The sequence below is a fragment of the Acanthaster planci genome, linkage group LG02 (assembly GCF_054643075.1).
Source record: "Acanthaster planci isolate LZ-2023a linkage group LG02, COTS_SCS, whole genome shotgun sequence".
Taxonomy (NCBI): domain Eukaryota; kingdom Metazoa; phylum Echinodermata; class Asteroidea; order Valvatida; family Acanthasteridae; genus Acanthaster; species Acanthaster planci.
Genome location: NC_141778.1, coordinates 29,994,941 through 30,021,128, shown reverse-complemented (window position 1 = coordinate 30,021,128; position 26,188 = coordinate 29,994,941). Strand labels below are relative to the sequence as shown.

General features: G+C 43.1%; 2 protein-coding genes across 4 annotated transcripts in view; one reads left to right on the top strand and one right to left on the bottom strand.

The window, feature by feature from the left end:
• The first annotated feature begins 377 nt into the window (after positions 1–377).
• LOC110977188 (forkhead box protein I3-B-like) lies at positions 378–4,182 on the top strand. 3 transcript variants are annotated; one of them, XM_022231089.2, is made up of 4 exons: positions 378–517; positions 1,592–1,829; positions 2,279–2,458; positions 2,958–4,182. In XM_022231089.2, exons 2-4 carry the CDS (start codon positions 1,604–1,606, stop codon positions 3,440–3,442), a joined length of 891 nt encoding a protein of 296 aa, XP_022086781.2. In that variant the 5' UTR covers positions 378–517; positions 1,592–1,603; the 3' UTR covers positions 3,443–4,182. The 3 variants fall into 3 exon arrangements, with proteins under 3 accessions (XP_022086781.2, XP_022086779.2, XP_022086780.2); XM_022231087.2 differs by having other exon boundaries at positions 379–517; positions 1,579–1,829; XM_022231088.2 differs by lacking the exon at positions 378–517 and adding an exon at positions 528–721 and having other exon boundaries at positions 1,579–1,829.
• Positions 4,183–4,410: 228 nt separating this feature from the next.
• LOC110977187 (protein KIBRA-like) overlaps positions 4,411–26,188 on the bottom strand; it is a 37,743-nt gene continuing 15,965 nt past the window's right edge. Inside the window, exons 4-22 of the mRNA XM_022231086.2 lie at positions 25,959–26,116; positions 22,672–22,720; positions 21,507–21,654; positions 20,828–20,897; positions 20,188–20,339; positions 19,172–19,265; positions 18,745–18,893; positions 18,020–18,109; positions 16,677–16,851; positions 14,507–15,086; positions 14,080–14,197; positions 13,353–13,517; positions 12,519–12,711; positions 12,158–12,301; positions 11,501–11,616; positions 10,138–10,468; positions 9,585–9,680; positions 9,004–9,160; positions 4,411–8,649 (exon numbers count right to left, since the gene is read on the bottom strand). Coding sequence (XP_022086778.2) covers positions 8,489–8,649; positions 9,004–9,160; positions 9,585–9,680; positions 10,138–10,468; positions 11,501–11,616; positions 12,158–12,301; positions 12,519–12,711; positions 13,353–13,517; positions 14,080–14,197; positions 14,507–15,086; positions 16,677–16,851; positions 18,020–18,109; positions 18,745–18,893; positions 19,172–19,265; positions 20,188–20,339; positions 20,828–20,897; positions 21,507–21,654; positions 22,672–22,720; positions 25,959–26,116 — 3,146 coding nt within the window. The 3' untranslated portion in view covers positions 4,411–8,488. The remainder of the gene's footprint in view (positions 8,650–9,003; positions 9,161–9,584; positions 9,681–10,137; positions 10,469–11,500; positions 11,617–12,157; positions 12,302–12,518; positions 12,712–13,352; positions 13,518–14,079; positions 14,198–14,506; positions 15,087–16,676; positions 16,852–18,019; positions 18,110–18,744; positions 18,894–19,171; positions 19,266–20,187; positions 20,340–20,827; positions 20,898–21,506; positions 21,655–22,671; positions 22,721–25,958; positions 26,117–26,188) is intronic.

Below are 26,188 nucleotides of genomic sequence, written 5' to 3'. Positions count from 1 at the left end.
AACTACATTTTTCCTCTGAGAAAAAGGAAGAAACTTACCGTTATAGCAGCGTGTTCTGCTCTTCACAACTTAACATTAAAGAAAAGGCAGTCCAAACCAAAATGACGAACTCGTGTGGCTTTTCCAGTAGGCCCACCAGCTATGGCACACTCAAAAGCCACTTTGCATACTTTTACGCGTGGTTTACTTAAATCCCGTTGAAAACCGTAGATAAACTGGCACAAAAGGTAGCTACCCCATCCTCAGTTTTCCCCACAAAGTTTCATTACAATTGTGAGGAATAAGTAATTTATTACAAAATACTGACTATTATCGACTTTGCAATATTTGGCGGGCTCATTTTTCAAAAATGAAGTTCTGCACGTGGTGTCAGATCGTCTGGCTCCGTTTCCAAGGGCATGAGCGCTTTATCTGGTCGCAAGAATACCAGTAACCAGACCTACAAAATCAAGGGCTGCGATTGGATATCATTTCACTGCACTGAAGGACAGCATTATTATGAGCATAGCATTGGCCGGTAAATGCAAATTTTTATAACTTATCAACAGAGATCAATGACTGGTTTTGACAGACATTCTCATTAATTTGGTTGAAGAAGCAAGGGCATCTTATAAAAGGGAGATCCCTGCCTAGGTTTAAATCCGCTGAGCCTGCATTGTCATTGGTGCTCTCGTCAGTAAGCCAATTGAGGTCTCGGTGTGGGAGGTGCATTTATAAACAGGTTGGAGTTTTAACTTGAAAAGAATAAAAACATATTTTGTGGGAAATCTGTGAAGTGTTTTCCTCAAAAGCTGCCTGTGCCAGTAAATGAAAGTCTGTTGATGTTTTTTTCAATGTGGGCTATATCACTCATCAGTGTAACGTTAGGGCTAGGACCTATTAGGGCATTCATTACCATTAGCACTCTGCTCCTACAATAAGGAGACGAAAGGCTACCTTTTCGAAACAACTCACCTAAATAAGTTGGTGGTGATGTCCTCTTTCACATCAGAAAGGAAAGAGGGAAGGGCTTTGGTTTTCGAGGGATATTATGGGGTAAAATGGCAGCGTAAATGATATGACGAAGAGCTAAGAACGAAGATGAATCAGCACATGTAGTCTGGTTCCTTGACCTAGAACCATAAAAGTTTTTTTTATGAAATTCAGTATATCCACAATTGCTTGGTCAGGTAACAAGACGTGAAAAAAATGGAGTGATGCGGTTGTCCTTCCCCAAACTCGGGTAAAAAATTCTGGATTTCTTGTTTAAATATTGTCCTAAACCTTTACTTTACTTTACCTAAACTAGAGCTACTAAGATTAAGAAATGGATCCTCAGGGTCTGAATGTTAGTTTGAAAAAGTGGACTTAGTTTTCCTTATAGGAACAGGGTGCTAATGGTAATGACCGCCATTATTAGCTTATTAAAAGTCACATTTTGCCATCGCCACTTTGGTCACGCTGCTAAAAGTTTCACACCAAAGAAGGGCCTACAGTGCAAATACTTAGACCAGGGTAGTACCAGTTGGGTAATTTTACAGGGTGAGGAAAATAAAGCTTTAAAGCTGTTTTAGTCTTTAGTATATTATTTTTTTCTAGTCCATGTTTCTAGATTCTAGTTGTCATGTACGAGCGGCCCAACCTCACATTCAACGACCTGATCCGATTGGCTCTCCTGTCCAAGCCAGACTGCCGAGCCACACTCAGTCAGATCTATGACTTCATAGAGAAGTCGTACCCCTACTACAAGATGTCCAAGGAGTGCCGATTCTGGAAGAACTCAGTGCGACACAATTTGTGCAAGAACCGCCAGTTCCGGAGAATCGACGACCAGGCCTCGGAAGAGAGTGGTATCAGTAAAACACATAAGAACCAACAGGAGGAAATATTGCATTACATACCCCGAGATCAAAAATTTAGAATTTGAGACAGCCAACAAATTGATTTAGAAGTTCAGAAAAACAGTTTTGAAAAACCTACTTCCCAGTTATCTGATATCCAACACGTGATTTTGAAAAACTTGGATGACAGTAGATCTCAGACAAAGAATGTGTCACTGTTTACCTCACAATGTGTGCTAAATTTGCCCCAGATTTTGGTAAATGCCCAAAACTGTCAATTTGCCGTCAGAAAACCTGAGACCCCTCTTGCTTGCCTCGTAAACATCTGGGAACGCTTAGTAAAGTGAAAGGTAATAAGACTGTCCAAAAACCAGTGCATGAGAACCTCAGTGGCTGTCATTTTTACAACCATCCAAATCCCCACCATGAACACTTCTAAAAACTTGCATCGTTTCTAGGCAAGCCCTACAAGCGAGGCAGTAGTATGTGGGAGCTGTGTGACACGGGCATAACCATCGTCAGCCAGGGCGGAGCAAGGAAGAAGCTCCGCTCGATCAGAAAGAAACTCAGCCTGACCAGTGACAGCCCAGAGAGGACCAGCGCGGTTGGTTCCACCAGCACCAGTTCATCAAGTCTAGGTGATTTACAAAATGTGGTGCATGTCAAAGATAATGCGAACAAAATTTGACTATCTTTGCCGTGTTCCTGCCGGTTTAACTGTGTGGTCAACAGTTTAGCTGCTTTACCCTACTGCACCTGGCAGTTAGCAAGATTTTGATAGTGAAAAAAATTCTGGTCTAAAATTACAAGAAGATTCTTTTGAATTCAGCTGGTTTCCCCCATCACTGTGTTGTTGGGAACGATGTTCAAGTATTATTATTATTGTAACGAGTAAATGTAACAAACACCAGAGAGGCACTTTTTAAGTCAGTATCTCTAAAGGAAATAGCAGGAATGGTTGATAAACGGGTCTATCCTAAGCTTTTTGCTGTCTCAAAGGGAAAAATGTTCCAGATAACTTTACAGAAAAGGCGTACTGACCTGTAAAAGTTTGTCACTAAAGATTAAGCCCTGATAAAAAAACTGAAGAATTTTACCCAGTGATTTCAACTGTTGCATTTCCCCATTTTTTCACAGATATGTCTAACTGCCCATATCCATGGCAACCAATTGCTGCAGAGCACAGCCAATCACACCTTGCCATTGACCTGTCCAGTACTGACAAGATGTTGACCGCTGCCGAGGAGGTGCACCAAGTGACTGATCCATTCTTCAAGCCCTGGACGGCCAGCCCTGATCAGTCACTGTCCACTTCCCACCTGGAAGCCCCCGGCTCCGAGGAGCTCGGATCACCCACCTGGGTGGGCACATGGAATAACCCTCCATTGCTGCAGCCGACGTTGTCCTACGGGCAGAGCCATGCTACCAGTGTGGGAACATTGGATCCATCCTCCCCGGTGGTTGGGGGCGCTTGGAGTGATCCAGCGGCCGCAGCTGTCCGAGCTGCCAGTCCAGCCTCCATGCTGGCCAACACCACCTACTCCACAGGCTATCCAACCACCCACATGATGCCCCCAAGCCAGTGCATGTACACCGATGGCCTTTTCTGGTATTCGCTGTGAAAAGCTCAACCAACATTACCAAGCAGCCGTCCAAGTTTCCTGAGCAGTTCTTCAAGCACCAGGCAGATTGAAGTTCACATGAAAATTATACTGGAAGAGAACACAACATCACGTTGAACTGTATTGTGTCTTAAACCTGTGTTCTTTGTAACATGTGCTTAAAACATGGCATGGACGCAAGATGGTTCGGGCGTAAAAAATGTAAAAAGCAAGAAAAACATTCAACAGCACAGAGATGCAAGTTACTGAAAATTGATCTATTATCAATATAATTATTATTTGACTTTCCCTAAATATTTCGTACATTATCAGAAACTTTGTCTTCATAAACTGGAAATTTCCTCTTCCCCCCGAAATGTAGCCTTCTGTTTTGCGGTTTAGAAAACAGCCCTGTTAAGAATGTGTCTTCAGTCTGGTGTCCAGCCTGTAGTTCATATCTTCACAGACACGTAATTTTATTTCGAGCAGTTATTGGATTGAGTCAAATCTGAAAGTACATTCCATGAAAGATAACCATCCTCATTAAAGGGCATCATTGCAGAGGATGTATAGAGCTTAATCATTTGTCTCCACCAAAACGTCAGTGATGTGAAACCTTCCTGAAAACAAAAAAAAAACGGTTTAATTTTAGTTTAGTAAGTACAAAGAAAAATTATCTACTTCAGAAGACACTTGTTTTGACATCATTGTTGTGTGTATTTTTTTATATGAAAAGTATTAAAGGGTTTAAGAAAAAGTTATATTTGCCGTGCCAGTCCTGAAACTTGTTTTTGTTTTTGTTAAAGCCTAAGACAATGCTTGTTACACTTTCAATTGAGCAAGCTAGGTGTCTGAAGAGCGATAAGCTAGACCCTAAAGTTTGGGGGACAAGTTCACTGTGTCATACGATCAAGAAGCAAGACCCAAATGGTTTCCAATGTCATCAGTAAACAGCATTTGAAAAACAGTAAAGCCAAGGCAGCTCAAAGTAAATATATATAAAATAATAGCATTGTTTTAATTCATACATTAACTCAAAAAAATAGCTTCATGTAACATTGATGACAAGTTGACTTATAAATCTGAAGTTACAAGAAAGATCATTTAAATATTCCATTTTGCTTTTTTTTTCTTAGAAATAATCTTTAAAGCCCAGTGGATTTTCCGTGAATGATTTGCCAACACTTTACTTAACTAGACCACAATACTGCTCCAAAAATATCCAATTAAAACAAAAAAAAGACAACTTAGAATTGAATCCCAAATTCAGCATAAAATCTATCATTCAGAAAATATAGCATGAGCAACAAATGCCTTTCAATATAATACACTATCTACCAGTACGTGTATTGGAAAATAGCGTTTTGCACATTAAAGTATCACTCTTTACAAAGCTTTTACAAAAATGACGAGCAATAAATAGCAGCATACTAAGAATTATGATAATACTGTTCAATTTGCTCGTCATAAACAATTTCAACAATTTCTTATGTTTGGGGAACATACATATGTATAAACAAAATCTAATTTAAAAAAGAAGCAATATCACAGGTAGAATGTATCAGCTACAGCTATGTGGCGAATGCATGAACACGCCATTAGGTGTATACACAAGATGCACTGCTAACATACAAGGCAATAGACCTTTAGTGGGAATCAAACAGCAGCAAACATAGCGTCCTCCCATAGAAAAGTTTGTCATAAGTGTTATTTACCAAAAATAAAGCCGATGGTCAATGAAATTCTCAGACTACCGATGTGCTCGACACTATACCGAAAATCAGCATTGTTTTTGGTATACAACACTTAATATGACACGTTGCTATGGAAGGACGCCATGTTTGTTGAAGTTTGATACCCACTATCCGCTCCAAGCATAACAAAAGAGGGCGTTTTTTGGTACTCACTGCATAGGCGCATTTGACATGGCGCACACTGAGTACGCATAACTAATTTACTCCGGCATGTAGGGTCTTCGCGTACACACAGAACGTTTGCAAGAACCTGCTTGTAACCACCTGTCTTTCCTTCACCGACTGGGGGTGCACTTCAGCTCGGGGCGGATAGGTCTAACGACTTAGCTGGCACAATCAGTCCATCAACCAATGAGTGCCTTTCATCAGTAACATGTTACTTTGAAACATACATGGCTTCCATAAGCAGACCCATGTTGGGCTTACCAGTTTATCTCCGTCACGATAACTAACATGAAGTGGTGGTTCATGATTAAAGGGGCAGGACTACATTTCAAGTTTCATAAATTGGGCAGTTTGAAAGGGAGAGCTTTGGCTTCAAGATCTGAGAGAGTCCTGCCCAAGTTGAAGCTATCAGTATAACAGATACCAGCGTAAAAACCAGGGAAGTAACTGTAGAGTAGTAATGCCGACATTTCTGTTCATTTTTTTTTGAAAATACACTGTCCAATTTGGAGGTTACGCCCCAGTCCATAATTGAAGTTTGTGAAAGAGATTGACGCAAGGTATCACATCCAATCAAAATGAATTTTGAACCAGGAAAAAAGGTACCACAAGGTTACATACAGTTATGCATGCTCTTCAGTGGAATCCTTAGCAAGTTGCGTTTCATTGTGTAGAATGTTTTTGAGCACAACAAAAATAATTCCAACAAACATTTTGAAGCTATATAAACATGACACAAACCAATAGTCAGTGTTGGAGGGCCAATTCATTTTTAAAAAACCCAAATAATCCTGACTTACTCGCAACTAAGGTAGCTTTGAATATCAACCCAAGCATACAGGCAGCAACATACCTTGAGTCAGTCTTATGACTGAAGATTTCTTAGAAGCAAGCACAACCCACAAGTGATTACCAATAGACTCCTGTACTGATGATGCCACACTTTGTTATGTGTGTGCTTTCCTATGGACAATGGGCCCCAACTGGCCCATAGGAGAGTGCACATCAATGAAGTGTGATGTCAGTACACAGACCTATTCTCCCATTTGCTAATGGCAAACACTGTAACACTGAAGTATTTTACACAAGTACAATCACAGTAAAGTGTGTTCCTTATGGATAATTGTGATAAAGTATCTTGCTCAGGAACATGAGGCATCATGACCTCCTGGTTGGGTGTATAGTAAAGACTCTGGTGTTACACAAGTGTTATATCTAGCAGCCACACAATGTTTCCTTAGTGTACATACATGTGTAACAGTACATCAAGTATACTGGTACTAAAAACAATAATTAGACTTTCCAAAGATTTTGTCAATGGTTGAAATTGAATGAAGCGCTGAAGGGAAAGTTTTTTTTCCACAAACTTTCCACTCATGAACTTGTCAAATCACAATACATAAAACCAAGCAAAGTGTGATCAAACAAGAAAACAAAAGAAAAGAAACAGAAATTAACATGTCATTCTGACTTAAATTGGACCAAAGATGACACAACCTGAATTCAACAATGTGTATAACCATCCAAACGAAGTTTGAAACAAAACAGTTTCTGGGATTTCTCAGGCAAATTCAATAGGGCACACCATGTATTTAGTGACTGGCCTGATAATCTGGGCTTGATGGACAAGAAGACTGGGTGATACATTGTAATTCCTCAGTTTGAAAAAACCTCCAAATTTTCAGAGAACATTAGCACTGACAATGCCGGTGTCACTCAGAAACAAAGACGCTTCATTAATTAAAAGAACTGCAAACTGGCAATGTTAAAATATAGGATTTGCAAATCTTGTAATTGTTTTTCACACAATCCGCCTCCAACAGAATTGCCCCCTCAGTGGTTGAAAAGAGCCGCGCTGGTCGGGAGCGTCCATTTTGTTGGTCACAATGCATCTGTGACACGTGCATTTCCTAGTCGTTCGTGAACCAGCGAAGTTCAGTTCTGACCAAATGAGCTCTCCCTTGCTGAGAAAATAGCACCCTCTCTTGGTCCAGCTCGAGGCCCATAGGCAACAGCATATGCCAACTTTGAGGATAGAATGGCCAACACCAATTGCAAGTGCTGCTCAAACTGAGGTCAGAATTCCTTACTCCAAACAGCGGAACCACTGGGGATATACAGCGGCAACAGGGTACCGGAGTGAACATGTCATGCGCACAATTACGTGTATGCGAAAGACGATAAACACGAGAACCAGCATGTGAACCGCCACACTTCGGCACTCTATAGTTGACCCTTGACTCGAATGCTTCTTTTCAGCATCAGAAATAAGGACTACATACACATGTGCGCATTGGCAATGAGTGAAATTCTTATGGGCTTTCAGTTTGAGGATCATGGAAAAACCTGGTTTTTTTTAAATTTCCCTTCCACATGCGCAGAACACAGAGGCACTCAAATATTTGCATAGTGAACCACATTTGGTTTTTCAGTGGGCCATTTGTTGCACTGCAGCTAGTAAAGATGACGGAATGAGCCTGAATACCACACGATGTTTCATCAGGTGTTTTCAAGCAAGAAAACATCTTGACGGTATGATGTAAACCAACTTGGGGGGGGTTCAGATACATAGCACATATTGTGGATAGTCAGAAACAACTAAAACAATGCAGACACAGGGTGAAAACAACAGCACCACATACGGCCTTCTCAAACAATTCACCGATTATATCGGCAAATCGATTCATCTTTGATTATGTAAATATAGCCGATGTTTTTTTTCTCTGGCAGAGCACGTTTTATTCTTGCAAGTTTTTATGCATAAAGAGCTGCATACAATCTGGCCGAGAAGAGGGGTCAGATTATAAGAAAGACATATTGTTAGGCCACATCTGTAGCATTATCGGCTTCCATAAAAAATCTGCATAAAATGTCCTTAAGTAAACAACCCCTTGGTCATTTCACATCGTTAAAATACAATATGCACGAATGAATATTCAACACTGAAAATAGGTACATCTACAAATCATCTGAAATTGTTATTTTTTGAAAGTTACACGAGGAAAAACGTCGAGAGCTTTGGATATATGTGACTGTGAACTACGAGAAAAATTGACATTCTGGAAATAGAAAAAAATGCTTTAATACATATATAAATATTATCATTTTAAAATGCTTACTGGTTGAATTACACAACAATTCTGGCTGTTTAGCTGAATGTTGCCGATCTTTGTACGGGACTAGATGTTTGGGAGGTCACTGGCTGTGTGGCGTTGCGTTGCTGGCCGTGTGCGCCTTTCTCGGCAATTTCGATGAGTCTCCGCAGGATGTCGCCATTGTTGGAGGAGGAATGCAGAGGACTGTCTTCATCTTAAAAAAAAAAAATAAAAAATGCAATGTCAGCTCGCACGAAATCATTTTCCCCTCAGCCTTGACAACTATTGTACGATGAAGACCTGTGCGCACAGATTTCACGGTTTGTAAACTTGTGATTGAACCTCTGAAAACTTGTTACATGACAAAAACCAAACAAAAACAAAAAAAGGGCCAGTAAATCATGGTACGTTTTTTTGACCTTGGAGAAAGATTCTGCTGGGTTCTCTAAACATCAGGCCCTCTGACCTTTTGAGCTTTGCAAATGTATCACGTCACTCTAGTCAGTAAGCGGTTGACAGAAAGCCTTTTAGAGATTTCATTTGTGCACACTCTGTTGAAAATCTTTACCTCTAGCACTGGCCTGCTCCACACACCGCTTGATCTCCTTCAACCTCTCGATCTCCTCCCGTATCTGGGCCTGTCGCTCTTTAGACACCTGCAGACTGACCTCCAGGTCGCTGGGTGACCTCTGGTGGAATGACCGCTTGCTGGACAGACTGGTTGGCTGCAAGGGAGAGGCAAATAGAGGAAACATAACCATGTGAAAAGAATCAAACACAAGAAGATACACACAACTTGTTGCAAAATCTCAAAGACCTTTGCTGAGTGCGAGGTGGAAAAAATGCAGAGCCAATTGCAATGTAAAAGGACCAGAGGCAACTGAAGTTAGGGGGCATGATCATCCCTTTTCTCCATGTGAACTGACTCGTGATGGACTAGACTTTAACTCTCCAGCTACACAAAAGGCACTGGACAATCCCGTCTCCAACAAGCACACACAGGAAGTCACAGATTCAAGTCCTGTTTGTCAATGGGATCTTGGGATTCAATATGCAGCACAGGTCATCAAAACAAAATTCTCAATAGGCTGGTTGAGCATTCCGAGATCAATTTTTTTTCATTATTTTAGATTACCACAAGCATCCTACCTGTTTCCATCTGAGACTTCTTCTCTCAAGTGAGTTCCTCAAGAACGGAGCCCTCCTCTGAAGGGCCATGGCACTATCACTATCGCTACGATTAAGCTGCAAAAAACGAAAAGACAAATCCAATTCAACTGATCAAACAGACAAGAATCCAACAGATCACAAGAAGACCAAGAAACTGAGCCGTGATGGGAGGCCAGCTTCACAGTACTACTTGACAACTGGCCAAAAAATCCACCCTCAGCAGGAAATCTGTTGATTTTTAAGCTCTATCATTGAGAGGATTGAGATTGAGACTTGTGGTTGTATCCCCAAGTTTGTTCCCTCTGAAGTTAGCTTGCTCTCTGGAGCACTTACTGTTGTTCTACAATCTTTACAAAAGATGAAAAGTTTGTCGACAGAGATATTTACGCGAGTTTAGCTACACCATGAATTTGGCTCCGGTTTCACCGTGGACTGGATCCAGCCAAGCAAAAAGCAAACTATACTCTGAAATATGAGATGGAGTTTTAGAATTTTTCCACCGTCAAAATGGATGTTGGCATAGGTGACTCACTTTGCATATGTACTGTTTTTGTGGCGGCTGGCCCGCGTTGAACGTCTTGGACCGGGACAGCGAGGGAGCCCTCCCATGGGGGACAGTGAGCCGGGGCTCCGCCCCCCGTAGACTGCTCCGCAGCATCTCCAGCCGGGCTTCCCGGTCGGCCGGGAACTGGGCGGAGCTGAGGGTGGGGAGGGTGCCCCGGGAAGGCTGGGGCTGGGCGGCAGAGTTGGGGAAGGAGGAGGAGTGGGTGTGGCTGGACCGGTCATCGTTGATGCTAACAGCGATGGTGGTCAGGTTGCGATGCCGGTTGATGAATGAGTTGTCAAATGAAGAGGATCGAAATCTGCCCGAATAAAATTAATTCATCATTTCAAATACCAACGGTCCTTGTGGGATAATCCAAGGTTACTGAACAGCCACAAGTAGAAATGATTATTATTGTCACAGACTTAAACGGAAAATATAATACAATTGATTTACAACCACCTTTGAAATTGCACCTTTGTGTTTAAATTCGTCTTATTTTCAATTTTTGTTTTGTCATTTTATTATGTAGTTTGGTGTCCTTTATTTCTATATTTATGAGCAAACCTGTGACATCATCTTAAACACTGAACCTCCATGTTGAATTGATCCCCCTCCCAAAAAACCCAAAAATACTCTAATGTTTGGGATTTTGCAGTGGAAAATTTCTATTTCTTTGGCAATTTATTGTCATGTGAGTATACGGCAACAAGCCAGTGAGCAACCTTTACTCAGAAACATTTTCAAAGAGCAAATTCCAGATTTACATCACAGTAACACTGCCCTCACTTGTCCAACAAAGCTTGGCAAATTTTTAATCTTTAAAAAAATGCACATTTGACACTCTTAAAATCAAAGGGAATTCAAACAGCTTTCACACATTGAAGAAGAGTATAAAGTGCACTAGAGAAGAGTCTAAGAAATATTCACCCCATGGATCCTTTAGCTTACGCTTGTACAAAATACTCGTCAGTGGCATATGGTTGAGAGCTTTTGCTACCATGCAATGGTGTCCAGTTTTTGTGTACATTCAGATGAAAATGATTTGACACTGCAGTCTGTACAAACGCAGAGTGTCCTCAGTCGTTTACCTTGCAAATGTTCATGGCTGAACTTGTGTCAAAGATAATCCAAAATCATTTCAGTCCAGACTTTGCGACACTGAGCATGGCTGATGATAACAGACTGACCTGGTTGGCCAGTCTCAAGTACATGACATGTTTAACAAGTTGGACCTCTGTCAATATGCTTACCTTTGAAATTCCAACAATGCTCTGGTTTAATCTTTCACTTCTGTCAATGTGGTAGTGCCAGGCAGAGGTAAACAAAATAAATATCAACTGGCGCCTACCTCGTGTCTGTCGTGCTGGAGGTGCTGTCGGGTGCCGGTGGTGGAGGATTGTTTTCGGTGGAAGGCTGGTCACCAACTGACGCTCGCCGTGCTCGGGATGCGAATAGCTCCCCTGACTGCTGACACCAATGACATAATACGCAGTTTGGCAGATTTAGTACCAAGAAGACAATGATAAGCAAAAAAAACAACATAATTTAAAACCTTCTTATGGAGCACTGATACACAGCTAGATCTTGCATTGGTGGCAACTTAGCACTGGGGAAAATTCGCAGTGGGTGTGGCTAGGTGTGGCTCGGGTGATGTACAGATGTCTGGTTAGAGTGTCGACAAATGACATAAGATGTATCTGGCAGATGCGTTCGGTGGGTGTGGATGCTGTCGAGTTGGCGAGGGAAAAAAACACGCCTGGCGGCTGGGTTCCGAGGGTACAATGCCAGTAGTGTAGCGATGTTCCAAGTGGGTGTGGCTTCAACGGAGAATGGATTACTATTCAGTCAGGGGAGCTGTTGAGGCGTGTCAAATACCTTGTCGACGGAGTCCAAGGGTATACTGCCAGCGGTGTGGCACCGAGCACATTACAAATTGGGCGTGGCTGGATAGGGCTTGAAGAGAGAAGGAGTATTTAGTCAGGGGCTATTGAAGGGTACCACATACCTGGTGGCTGGGTTCGGAGGGTGTACTGGCAGCGGCGTAGCGTTGGGTTTCCATCTGGAGGATCTTGAAGTTGACAATGTTGTGCCACTGGGACTTGGCCGAGTGGCGCAGGTTCAGGTCAGCCAGGCTTATCCTGGTTCCTCCCTTGGGGTGGTAAGAGAAATGATTCGTCAATTTCATGCAGAAGGTCACATTGAGCAGACCAGATGATTGCAATTCTAACTAACCCTCCCCAATCATTCAACAGCCACTAGAGTTTTGCAGTGGGGATTCCGTTTCTGTTAATTCTGGCCCTGAAGGACTGTTCAGTAATATTACGCACAGCTCCGCTTGACTCCAACTCGACTCCAGTGCTACTTACCACGCACTCTTCCCGCTGCATGTCGCCCACGCTCCAGACAAACAGCTGCAGCGTCTTGGTGCCAATCTTATTCTCCATGATGGGCAAGCTAACAGTCTGGCCTAGTACCCTGATGCTCGTGTCCTCAATGTCGTCCGTCTTGAAGCTCAGGTTGGCATTGGGTGGGCAGGGCAGGATGTCTCCTTTGATGTAGCTGCATTGAATAAATCAAGTCTTTCCACTCTAAACTTCATGTGCAATGACGTAATAATACTACATGATTTTGGGAATGCTGATCTCACAGAGTAACTCCATCTCCAAATGTAATCTTCCAAGAAAATATTCAGAGTCCCTTAAAATCCTTCACAGTGCAGTTAACCAATGGTACATTACTCGAGCTTGAGGGGCATGTGGAAGCAAAATAGTGGCTAGGCTCTTCTTTACTTGACGATCTGCGTTGATTTTCAAGTTCAAGTAAGGGTCAGTCTTGACTTGTACAGGTTTGATTGCATGTGACCTCTATGGCCTGGGTTCGAATCCTGCTGAGACCAGCGTGTAAATCGGGTTTTCAGTCCCAACCCTAGAACACTCTGGGTTTTTATTTCTTCCGTCTTCATATTTAAAACCATTTTTTTAAGAAGTAAAAATATGTTTTAAAGAGAATCTGATATCTGCTGAAAAAACTTCTCTTTTGTTTAAATAATAAAAATGAATGAATCATCAATCAGGATGAAAGCTGTTTGAAAACTTTCCCAGACATCATGTCAAATGTATGTGAAGAAAAAGAATGCAGAAAGGAAGGTTTTGAAATCACGAGGTACTTCTTTGCATTTTGAAAGCGCAACTGGTACTCACAATTTGGTGCAATCGGTGGGCAGCATCTCCCGGATGTGTCGCAGCTGCTCCAGGGCAACCACCAGCACGCCCTCACTTGACAGGTACTGAAGAGTCAGCAGGATCTGGCCACAGTTGAGAGTGGAGATGCCGCTCAGGAAGGTGTCACAGTCTGACTCCACCGACCTGAGAGGAAGGAGGTCGACCAGGGAAGCAGAGATTGTCAGGATTGTCCAACCGGAACAAAGTCAATTAACCCGACATATTTCTGCTGGACATCAGTGCCGGAGATAATCGACTAGCCCGACTGTTATTTTTAGCCATTTATTCCTCAGTCCTAACCCTGTCAGACACAGTACAGTGCAAGAGGTGTGAGAGTCTGGTGCACTTTGTCATGCCAGGTGATCAACGGTAGCACAGTAAAAGGCTCACACCGAGGCAATGAAAACTAGTCTCACTGCGCAATGCCAAAGTAGGATCCTCTGGAGGCCAGCAATCGCAAAATTCGAGGGATTTTGGCCTTGGGGAAAGCTAACCTATTGGAGTTTTGACAGATGATGCACGCAGATACGTCTGGCAGGGATTCTGACCAAAATACCCACGGAGGATTCCAAAGTTTATAAATATGAAAGATGCCAGTGATGTTTAAGAGTAGCCGTTTTGAAGCGTACAGTTTGGCAGTACACTGTGCCATGAATCACTTCTACTGAGTCAACCTACAGGAGCTTAGATCAACATCGACGAGTACCTTTTATGTGATGCTTCGTACACTCCACTGTCTCCTGCCACGGATTCATCAGACACTGCTGCGGATACGCTTCTAGCTGCTACTGTGGACTGACCCTGAAGACGTTGCAGATTGACACCTGATTGTAATAATCAAAAGATGATGTTGAAAGCAAACGGTAATTAATTGATTAATCAATATCCGAGACAAAACTTGAGTACCAACTGAGCAACTCATCTTTACCAAACCAAACAAAGTTGATCCCTTCATCTTGATCTCACCACTAGATTTCTGTTTCTCAATTATTCTTGGCCACCTGATCTCAAACCAAATACAATAATACAAGTACAGACCTGGAGAAACTGCAGTACAAGGACTACTCACATAAATGTCTCGAGTTAACTATTACAATGATGTGAGCACTCATATTAAATAAAGACTGACTGACCAGCAATGCCTTCGCTGATTGGACTCAGAGGTGTGTTTCCAAGCATTTCCATGTTGTACTCGGAGACTGGAATCTTAGGGTCCATGTTGAGCCGTGACAGCCCCCGCCCGCCCACTGCCATGCCGGTTCCTCCGCCAATTACTCCGCCCTCGGGCCCTGGCCCATGCAGCGACTGGGCCACCTGCAGGAGCGAAGGGTCGGCACCACCATTCAGTGCCAGCTGCGACAGCGAGCACACCAGCTGCTCTTCCTCCAGGCCCTGGGTGCGCAGGTACCCGGCAATATTCTGCTTCTGCCGCTGCTGGACACTGCTCAGGTGATCCAGGTAGGCGGGAGGCAGGCCATCATAGCGCGTCGCCATCACCACCACGTCGCCGTTCAGGTGGGCGTGGCCCGGTGAGGAGGGTGGAGACATGGAGGAGAGGGAAGAGCGGGAGGAAAGCGAGGTCATGGACTTGTGGTTGGGGTCGGCCGCGCCGGGCACTGGCATGACAGTGGCAGGAGTGGGATGGACGTGGTGGGGAGAGCTGGAAGCCAGGGAGCCCGGACCCTCCATGCTTTCATGGAACAAGGCGTCCACCTGCAAACATGGAGTGAAGTCACACAGACTAGTCAACTACGCATTCTTACACTCAACGCTCCAAAACTGAGCCCTTCTCTCAATGAAACCATTTCATCCCTCAAACCCTCCAACTGAAAAGGTCTGAATGGTATGCACAATTGAGAGAGGTTATCCAGTACCCAGCAACTAAGAGCCACAGGTCTGACATACCACATGTGCACACAGGTACGTGACCTTACTTTTCACATGACAGGGGTGTGATTTGGGGAAAATGAAAAATCCACGAAACTTTCGTTGGAGGGTTTTGCAAGTCGCGTCGGTCACAGCTTCCCTACAATTTGCTACATATCTATTTGATGATAGGAGGAGATTCAGGAACTACATGTAAGCCACCACAAGAGCTGTTCTTACTTTGAGGGATACAATTATAACATTTACTGCAACAAAACCCTTGTCCTTATTCACTTCAATTGCAATTATACATGTAAGCTATAATTGCTGACAATCAAAGACCTAGAAGTGTAATACACACATGCAGTTATCAGTGATCCACAAAATTCTATCACAATTTATTAAAACTGAAAACTGTCTCATGCAGATGAGTACTGCATTACTTGTGACACCACGTGCACTTGCAGTACCTAGGTTTGTTGATTTTCACAAGACAGTCACGATAATATATTGATTTCCCCTGGTTAATTCTCTGTCCACCTAAGTTTCCAGCCAGGAAAATTTCCAAGAATTCTTGAATCCTTTGTCTACATTCATATCCCCTTCCCTACCTACTACATGTACCTTGTATGACATTTTTCGATGGACGTTGACGACATCAGACCACCACGAGAATGAAACAAACCGCAATGGCAGACGGACACAAGTTTTACACAGTGCATGCAATGACAACACGTGTACCGTGCATATACACACAGCGAACGTACAGTACATACAGTACATGTACATACACACAACGATCATACCGCTGGCCTGGGTCCCTATGTTTTAACAGTGATACCCCCTCCGTTCAATGTACCATTACCTATGTATCTGGCACATTTCCAGGGGGAGTAACAATGCAAAAGCGAATGCTATACACCTAAACTTGTGCAAGTCTTTCGCTTAGTTTCGCACCAAGTATTGTAGTCTTTGCTTTACATATTGAAAACATTGACAATACGGAAATCCGGAAAGTCTCACAGAAATTCCGGATAGTCTCACAGAAATTCCGGAAATCCAGAAAAGTCTAGACAAATCACACCCGACATGAATGTGCACAAACCTATTGGGTCCGTGCACAAGCACCGTACACAAGATTCTCTCTGCTTCATTAGGCTCTGCAGATAAATGTGATGTAGAGAGAACTGGCCGTCCCTCAAACCCCATCAGAATCATAAAATGGAACCATCATCAAAGATTTTTAAGAAAGGGAGGATTACTCCAGAAAGATTTTACCATACGTGCTAATTCTGTAGGCAACCACGCAAAGAAAAAACTTGAACGTTTTGGAGGATTAGCAATTATGTGGGCTTAAAACATCCATGGAATTACCAATGGCCTATCAACCTGGGCTTATACATTTATGATTAAATACCCTGACAATTTTTCTAATACCTTTTGCTGTATGTCCTTCATGTTAAGATCCATAGAATACTGCGATGGTGGCACGTAGATATCAGGGTAGCTGAGGGCGCTGTTCAAGGATCCTTTGCTGGACGCTAACGAGCCCCGACTGGAAGCACTGAGGGATCCCCGACTTGAGCTCGACGATAGCGTGCTGACGGACACACTGTAGAGGGCAAAACAACGCAGTGGGTTTGCCGACGTATACTGACGGAACCATTCCTTACTGCGAGCATACTCTTAAGTGACTTCAGGCAAAAGCGAGTTGAAGAAATACGGGTGTTTCACAATAGTACACCTCCACGAGTTTGCAACGCGTTGGCCAATCACAATGCGCAAAATCTGTCGACCCAATGCATGTATGGAAATGGGGGACAAATTTCACGTGTTGCGATTGGCCAACGCGCTGCAAACTCTTGGAGGCGCACTACCGCAAAACATCCGTATTCAATAAGATGCGAAAAGCACAGCCCATCTCAGATGTCTTCTAATTGCACTTACCAAATCAGGTAAAAATCAGGTCTCAGGTGTTCCGCTCTTTTTTTTACATTACAGCTGTATCTTGCCACAGAACAAGCATTTACCAAATTTGACTCGGATGAATTGAAACTGAATACTGCGTACAAACAAGGACCCTCTTTGAAGGTCATGGGGAAAATGGACATTGCTTTGTGGTTATATCTGACTCCAAGCCAGGGCAATATCTCTGCAGGCTTTGGCTGCCCGTATGAAGAGTAAACAATGCGAGAGGAGCTATAGAAGTATTTTGACAAAAGAGCGCTAGGATCAGACATGAGCAAAATACCCCTCCAGAGGAACAAGAGCTGAAGTAATTTCAGACAGGAACGACGTCCCATTTAGGGGAAAACACCACGTCCGATCATGCAGGTTGCTGCACGTTTGGTGCGGGACACCCTGAACATGTAAGGTGGAAAGCTTGCGGTAGCACCATGCAAGGATACGATCTCTTTGTGAGTCTGTATGGCTCTGAGTTCCTCACGGTTCTTTTCAGAACCATACAGACTCACAAAGAGATCGTATCCTTGCATGGTGCTACTGCTATCTTTCCACCTTAGTTGTCTGTCACCATGAAAAGCTTGAAATCCCACCCTGAACATGCACAACCAATCGATTCAGATGTGCGTCACGTGCCGATTTGAAATAGTTCCCGTCTCAATCTCTTCTTTTCCAATGAGGGCGTACTTCTAATGAAATCCGTTGATTCCTTCTATGGATAAGAAAATGTACAGTGTCTGTCCTGGCACCAGGCGGGTACGGTCAGGGAAACCACACTGTTGTATGGACAAAGACTCCCCTTTACTGGTTGGGCCTACCTTTTCAGCTGGGATTCTAGTTGCATAGCTTCCCGGGTGACCTCAGCTAGCTGCTGGTTCAGCTGGTCTTTCTTCTCTTGCAGTTTTATTCTGAAGAAGAAAAAAAAAAGGCAAAAAAAGGAGGAAAAATGAATTTGAGCAGTGAACTCTGTGTATCCACAGGAATCTGGAAAGCACATTCCTCGACTTTTCCAAGGACTTTCTAGGGCTAAAATGTGACAATTTCCATGACATTTACTGCTATTTTGCAGAGAAATGTGGTTTGCTATTAGGAACTGGAAGACTGCCACAGCCACTGCTATAGACCAACAGGGATTGCCGGTAAATTTATCACTATTCTGTGATCACATCAACAGTGGCCTATGGCGCATCAAAAATAAACCTTGCGTGATCTAGATTTCCGTGACTTTTCTTCCTTCAACAACAGGATTCCATGACGTCCTATTTGTCTTCCCATTTTCCATGACTTCCCGGGACAACTTTTTTCCCAGGATTTTCCCATGACCTTGGGAACCCTGTGAGTAGCGCGTGCATATTGGAAAGCCGCGACATTCTATCACGCAAACAGGCACATACCGCACAGGTAAGACTCGCACGCAGGTGCGGAGCAGGTGTGGCACCACTGCAGTAATGGCTTGTACTTCTGGTCAGCGTTTTAGTCTGTCGGTGGGGAGATGGAAGCAAGTGCAGTCAGGATGGGGGCAGGGGGATGCTACAACACTCACCTGTTATGTAGCACCCTTGTGACCTCCTCTTTGGACTCGGTGATCTGTTGGATCAGGGCTTGTTTCTCAGCCTCTATCTGTCGCCTCTCCTCGGGGCTGCGTTTGTGCTGGTAGGCGCTCCTCAGCTCCCGCAACAGCTCCTCCTTCTCCTGAGGCCCAAAGGAAATAAGAGATTGTTGACACTGCAGACAAGTACAACCTCAGCATCAACAAAAAAACAATAGTGCCACTGGAAGTTCACTGGGTACCATTCGGCAAAAGAACCGGGCTAAACAGTTTTTGTTTTCTGTTGTTTCGTTTTTAGTTTCATTTCTTTTTTTGGGGGGGAGACATTTCAATGTTTGGTTTTTTGGGGGAGGATTTATTCATTTCATTTTAGGTTTCTGGACTTGGAGTTGGTTTTTGGCTATAATCTGGTTTTTCCTACCGATATAAGCAGCAGCCTGTCCTTTTCAGCCTCGTTCTGGCCGGAAGGATTCTGGTCGTCCAGCTCCGCTATCTGGATCTGCAATAGACACATCCTGCAAACAAACCAATCAGACTGGAATATAAGATGAGCAGACTATGTAATACAATACTGAGAAGCTATCCATGCCCAAGTGCTGGTCCAGGCAAATCCACTCCGAGTGGAAACAAGAGGGGGTGTGTTTTTACATAGCAAAGGTCGTCTTTTGGTGGGAAACTCGCAGCATGCATGCACAGGCTTGCGCACCTTTGGTGCGAAACGCAACTAAGCACGCATGACCAACTTCTCTTTGAACAACCGGACTTTGGGTGTTTTCCAGGCAGGCGCAGGAGCCTGGTTGAAGGCATTCAGAGTTGAAGCCAAACAAAAAACTTCAAACTCAGGCCTCAGATTAGACAGTCATATGTGTCAGTAGAAGGAAATGTAGCCACAGAAATGGCAACCCGAACCCAAAGGCAGCGTTGAAATTATCCTGGACCTTTTCCTTAAAACTCTGCCTTTTCAACAAACTTTAGCTTAAGGTTTAAACTTGTTTCTTGCCCTAGCCGGTTGATTCTTATGCAGCCCAAGAATAAGACCAGTACAGCATGAAGACATTTCCCTTGAAATCCACAATCAAGTCTCAGTTCAAGACCAGTACGGCATGAAGAAATTTCCCTTGAAATCCGCAATCTAGTCTCAGTTTAAGACCAGTACGGCATGAAGAAATTTCCCTTGAAATCCACAATCAAGTCTCAGTTCAACACTTCAATGTTCATTTTTTCCATAAGTTTCCAAACCAAGTAGATAATAAAATGCTCTGTTATCATGTAAGCTTAAATCAAGGCAAATTGCTAATGCAACACAGAACACAAACAAATGCTGCTTGATGACCAACAAAATTCAAGGCACAAATTAAACTAAATTGGACATCAAAAATCAACTCTCAAAGCAGTAACAAGGAACACGAGGCATGCGAACAGAGCAGAAAATTCTACCTCCTTTGGGCATCTTCGTATTTCATCCTTATCCGCTCCTTCTCGGCCAGCCTCCCCCCGCCCATGTAATGGAAGTGGCCAGGCAGGTCACTCTGCAGCGTGGTGTTGAGCCGGTGCTGCTGGTAGATCACAGTCGGGACATGGGAAGGAGTCTGGTGATTAGACAAGAAACAAGGATCAGATCCGTTCTGAAATCCATATGATGAAACACTGGATTCAAACAATGAGGGATAAAAATAAAAGGTACAAGATATCCGAGGAAAACTCTTAGACAACCAAACAGGAACAAAACCACGCAAGTTAAAAAAAATACTGAATTTTAAGTGATCAAAGGAATTCAAAGCAACAAAGACATGGTTATATAATTTATAAAGTAACTGTATGATACACCACGACCCTAACCCTAGGTTTTGGCTGGGCGCCTTGCTTGTTGATGTGCAACAAAAATCCAACACTTCTAAAATGACAACAACAACTTGAGTGCAACAAAACTGCAATCAAATGCAATGCCAGATTCTGTTGTACTAGCCCTGGGGCTGTGCAGTTTACACACGTACCCAGTGCATACTCTGCCAACTGTCAATAACCTACAACGAATCTACCGGTAGCAGGGTTAGTGTTGAGTGCAAGGGTACCGTACCTCAGTGTACTGTCCCCCATCCTCGGAATGGAAGCGAATCTCTGGGCTGCTGCAAGCCTTTTCATTTCCTCTACAAAGCAAAAAAAAAAAAAAAAGAGGCAGGGTCAAAACAAAATAAAAATTACACGAACACTCTTTTGGGGGTTGGCCCATTAATTATGCGATACACATTTTCCCCTTTGAATTATTATTTTTCTCCAACGGACAGAACTTTTTATACAAACAAAATGCAGGTTGCAGGAAAAAAATACAAGCAAAACAAAAACCCCAATTCCATCTTCAGATAGGGTCACTCCAGCCAATACTTGCTGATGTTTGAGTACCCGAGACATCCCCCCAATCAGGTGTTGTGGGTTCACATTCCACCTGAACAAGCTTTTTTTCTCTCTCAGACTTTACTGTGTACAAAAAGCTGATTAAAAGATCAGATTAACTACTGACTTGAATTGAGACTGGATGACTTGTGACAGTCATTTGAGGACTTTGGGGCCTTGTGAGGACTTATGGGTACTTCAAGACTTGGGAGGACTTAAATGAACTGAACTGGACCAACAGGGACTTGTAAGGAATCTCGAAGCTTGTATTGACTTGTGGGGACCTATGGGTTTTGTGAGAACTTTTAGGATCTTTGTACGCTTGTGATGGCCTAGAAGGACTTCTGAGGCCTTGTGCCATTTACCTGTACTCCTGGCTTGGCAGGTAGACCTGCGCCTTCATGTGTTCCAGCTCATTCCGGATCTGAGCCACCCTGGCCTTGGCACTGGCCACCTCCACCTTCAGTTGGTCGGGGTCATAGCGGGTGCTGCCAGTGGAACTGTTGGAATTTACTGAACCCAAAAGACATAAATGTCAATTTTGAGGTGGAGTAGACTATCGCATAAGTATGTCCCAAATAAGGAAACATTATGCAGTGGTACCTTGTAAATAGTACCAAAATACTGCTGCCAACTACCAGTTTCACACTTTCAATTAAACAGTGACAAGAAACAAATGGTGCAGTAACTAATGTATGTATACTCGTTCTTACTCTGCAAAAAACCAGGCAAACTCGATAAAAATGCGGCTATCAGAAGAAGATGGCATTGCCATGACAACATTTCAAGGAATACGCTTTGATCTTCTCTCGAGTGCTAGAATCAAGTTGCAATACTTCTTAGGAACTCAGGGGTTGAAGTACGGTGTGTAAGCACACTTCCCGTGTCGCTCATGCACCTGAGGTAACTGGGGGCCACTTTCACAGCACCTAGCACAAAAGTTTGCATCATAACACCCAATGCATTTGCTTTGAAAGGGTCACTAGCCAGGGACCAATTTCATGACACTGCTTAGCAGTTAGCAGAAAACTTGTGCTTACAAAAAGTAGAAAGATTTGCTAAGCTTAAGTAAAAGTTCATGGCGTGATTGTGAGGGCAACTGCATGTGTTCTGGTATGGAGATTTCCACTCTTACATCACTATGCTCAGCAACTTTTTCCTCTGAGGTGAGTCTGCTTCTTCTAGCTGAGCTCACTGACAACGGTCTCCATGAAACATGCAAAGCCCTCTGTAAGTGCAAAGCCCTCTGTAAGTGTAAAGCCGTGTGTTTGGCAGCGCTACAAACCTGGGCCCAGACTTTCATGGTTACCATTTTTTTTACTGGTGAGACTTGAAGCTGATTTCTGCTCAGTATAACAACACAATGAGCCATAATTTTCTGCTTCTCAGCGGCTCTGTGAATTGCAGATTGTTTTCGCACACCAAGCATACTTTGAACATGACTCATCGAATCCGCATTCAAACAAGAAAACAAAAAAACGTTGGATACCGAACGGTGCTGGATCAGCTGACAAAGGCTGCTGTACTTACGGCTTGTTTTGGACTGCCAGCCGCTGAGTGCATCATTCAAATGTTGAACCTACAAGCAAACAGAGTGAAATGTCAACCTGTTTCAAACCCCCCCCCAAATTTTTTTATGAGCATGGCCGTGAACACAAACAGTGCCCTGCCCTGTGGACGATAGCCACTTTGTGTGTGTGGGTGTGCCGTCTGTATTAAAGTTGAAGAAGGCAAACTATTGTGAAAAAAGTGGGAATTTGTATTTAGGTGACGGTTCTTTTTTGGAGTATCGTGATTTCTTGATTAAAACTCTTAAGTTTCAAGTACATTGCCTCCTGAATGTTGGCTCCCCCTGTCCAAGGCTGTGCGTTTTTTTTTCCTGTGCCAATTGTATGCTTAGACTCAGAAGCAAACACTTCAAAACTTGTTTTCTCCAAAAAGGAAGTTCTTCAATTTAGGCTGTTTTACAATGAAAGGCCATGTTAAGCATCGGACTGCGTGTCTGGTTTCCAAATACTTTACAGCAGAGGCCACAGTTTAAAAGGATGTCTCTCACTGATAGCAAGTTGGAGGTTTCCAAGACAACAGTAGAGTACTTGTTTCATGCTAGGGACAGCCAATACAGAACAAGAAACCCCAACACGCCAAAAGGTGTGTGTCTGTGACAGCAAGAGGCAAATGTTTGCTATTCAAATATCACATTCGCATACCTCTTCACCATAGTGTTTCTTAAATGTGCATTTTTTCTTTGTAACATCGTCAGTGACATGGATTTTCCATTCAGCGCCTTTTCCCACCGGACCTGTTCCAGAAAGTGCCACTTATTTTGACAGCTACACAAACAGAAGAGACTTCATCATAACAGGTGCAACCATGAGTGCAGCACGTGGTCATCTCTTTCTTTCCCCGAATGCTCACTCATTACAAACCCATCTGTCACAATTTACAGAATACGCTTGTTAGATTACATGTATGTTCTTTTCTGTGGAACAAAAGCCCACCCCCAAGAGAAAGCATAGTTCTGCTTCCCATTACATGGCATCTGAAAACAGGATGGGTAGGTAGAAAAAAAAATCTGTGTTGGCACTTTTTTTTAAAACTGCTTCAGTGAGTAACTGAGTAAAAGAGCAGCAATCTGCCCCAAGTTGAAGTGTACCCTCAAGAGGCAAAAGAAAGACAGATGGTAGTCAGTTTTCCAAGCAGGTTCTTGCACGCGTTCAGTGTGTACGCAGAGACCATACATTAAGGAATATATTCGTTACGGGTATTCAGCGTGCTCCACGTCAAAACGCTCCATTGAGCTCCATTATAAACGCACACCTCTGCGATGAGAACCAAAAAACACGCCCTCTTTTGTTCCGCTCGGAGCGGATACAAGCAGTAAGAGAGGTTGCATGGCACTGGTTTCAAATGAAATACATGTAGTAACACCTTCAAGGATACTAGTTGCATGCATAGGTAAGTCAGTTTGCATCACATTCAAGCTAAAAGAGACATATTTTATCTTTCTTTCCAATTTCACATTGCCACAAAAGCTTCCATAATTAACTTTAGGGTCAGACCATAACTGTAGCGTGGGTAGGGAAACAGGAAGCATTTTGTTTTTCCTAATGGACTGGAGCCGAGAGAAAGACAAAGAGTAAGAACAAAACTTAACAATGGACAACTCCACAAGGAAAAAGTAGATTGAGGGTAGAAAAACAGCTCCACCCTCATCCCCCTTCACGTTTTTTGTAGGCAATACGGCAGAACCAGACAGAATAAAAAAAAAAAACAGAAAAGTGCGAGGCCCGCTGAACCGACGCACTCCAACGGCTTGAACAAAAGGGACATTTTGTTCACTGCTCACATCAACCGAATCCCGGAGAAAGTGGCCACTGTTGGATATCATTGGGTTCAACTGTGAAGCACAGTATTATTTGATGGTTGCCAGAACCAGTTAATTTCGTATGTGCACTCAACTCAGTTTATATTCAAATGTTGTTTCTTATTATGTTACGCGACATTAATACAGTTTTTATTTCTTTAACTTTTTGCATTTACGTATAATTTTTTGGGGATAATTTTTTCTTTTTTGAAATTCTTATTTAACCAGTTGGAAAGCCCCTCAACAGAAAATCTTTCTTTTGGGCAAATTCAGTGGGAGCTGGTTAACTATGTTTTATTATGGTTAGGTTTTATTTCAGATGTTTAAATGCATCTTTGTGTATTGAATATCTTTGTAAGTGTATCCTAAAAATGAAAAATGTAAAAAAAAAATGACATGAAATGAAATATTTATGAACAGGTGAAACAGGATCAAAGGGTACCGCCAGTGACCACTGGCAGAGCTGTTTCTAAAGAGAGAATGGCGACATGAGTGTCTCAGTTGTTGGCACCAAAATGGTGCATTTTGAGCCCCTGCATGTGGCTAATTAGCACGGGACAGCTGCATGCTGTACTGCATCCATAATGAGCAGCCATTTTGGTTCCAAAGTCTGCTTCTCTCTCTATACACAACTACAGGCAGTGGGTTTCTTGCACCTTCTGTAAAAAAAAAAACAGGACTTTTCCCACAAGTCCATTGTGCAAACCAGGAATCTAGTTCATCAACACCCAGTTCAACACTATAAAAACTGTTTGTGTGAATCCTATTTTGCGAATGCTCACTGGATATTTAACAAATCACATTTCTGACAGCAAATTACAAATTCAACAAAGGGTAGAAATGCAACAAGCAACAACAAGCATCTTGTTTTTAAATAACATTCCACGACACATGTGAGTCAGTGTTGTATTCTAGTCCCTTCACAAATCCCCTCACAAGTCCCCTAACAAGTCCCTTCACAAGTCCTTTCACAAGTCCCTTCATAAGTCCATTCACAAGTCCAGGCACAAGTCCCTTCACAAGTCCCCTCACAAGTCCCTTCACAAGTCCCCTCACAAGTCCCCTCACAAGTCCCTTCACAAGTCCCTTCACAAGTCCTTTCACAAGTCCTTTCACAAGTCCTTTCACAAGTCCCCTCACAAGTCCCCTCACAAGTCCCCTCACAAGTCCCCTCACAAGTCCCTTCACAAGGCTAGTCATAAGTAACAGGAGCACAATGGCAAAAGAATGCTTTTTGTCACAGCTCATTTGAATAGTTTGTGAATTGGCTTAAGACTGAATGACTTCTGATGGACTTACAGGGACTTGTGATGGACCCGACGACAACACTGACGTAAGTAGACCTTGAAACTGAAAAGAAAAAAACCACCCTGTTTCTTTCAGAACTTCCCTGCCCCACACTATCACCCTGGGAACCCCTGGACTATTAAAGGGGGAAAAAACCACCCACCTCGTTCTCAGCCAGCTGCAATCGCTGTTGCTTGACATTGCAGATCTCCTGCTTGGCCCGTGAGTCCTCCTCGTCCGTCTGCGTGGTCAGGTACTCACGCAGCATCATTTCTTTCTCCCGACGCCATTGCACGCGAGGGTCCTCTATCTGATTGGTCTCTGGGGGAAGAAGAAAAAATTTGCCAAAAACATAATTCCAAAATGAGAAACATGATACCGAGTTGATTTGTC

Bases quoted from the DNA above. Each gene is read 5' to 3' on its own strand.
- LOC110977188 (XM_022231089.2), top strand. From the start codon at position 1,604: ATGTACGAGCGGCCCAACCTCACATTCAACGACCTGATCCGATTGGCT. The intron at 1,830-2,278 runs GTATCAGTAAAA...CATCGTTTCTAG, and splicing joins CCAGGCCTCGGAAGAGAGTG to GCAAGCCCTACAAGCGAGGC. The intron at 2,459-2,957 runs GTGATTTACAAA...ATTTTTTCACAG, and splicing joins CACCAGTTCATCAAGTCTAG to ATATGTCTAACTGCCCATAT.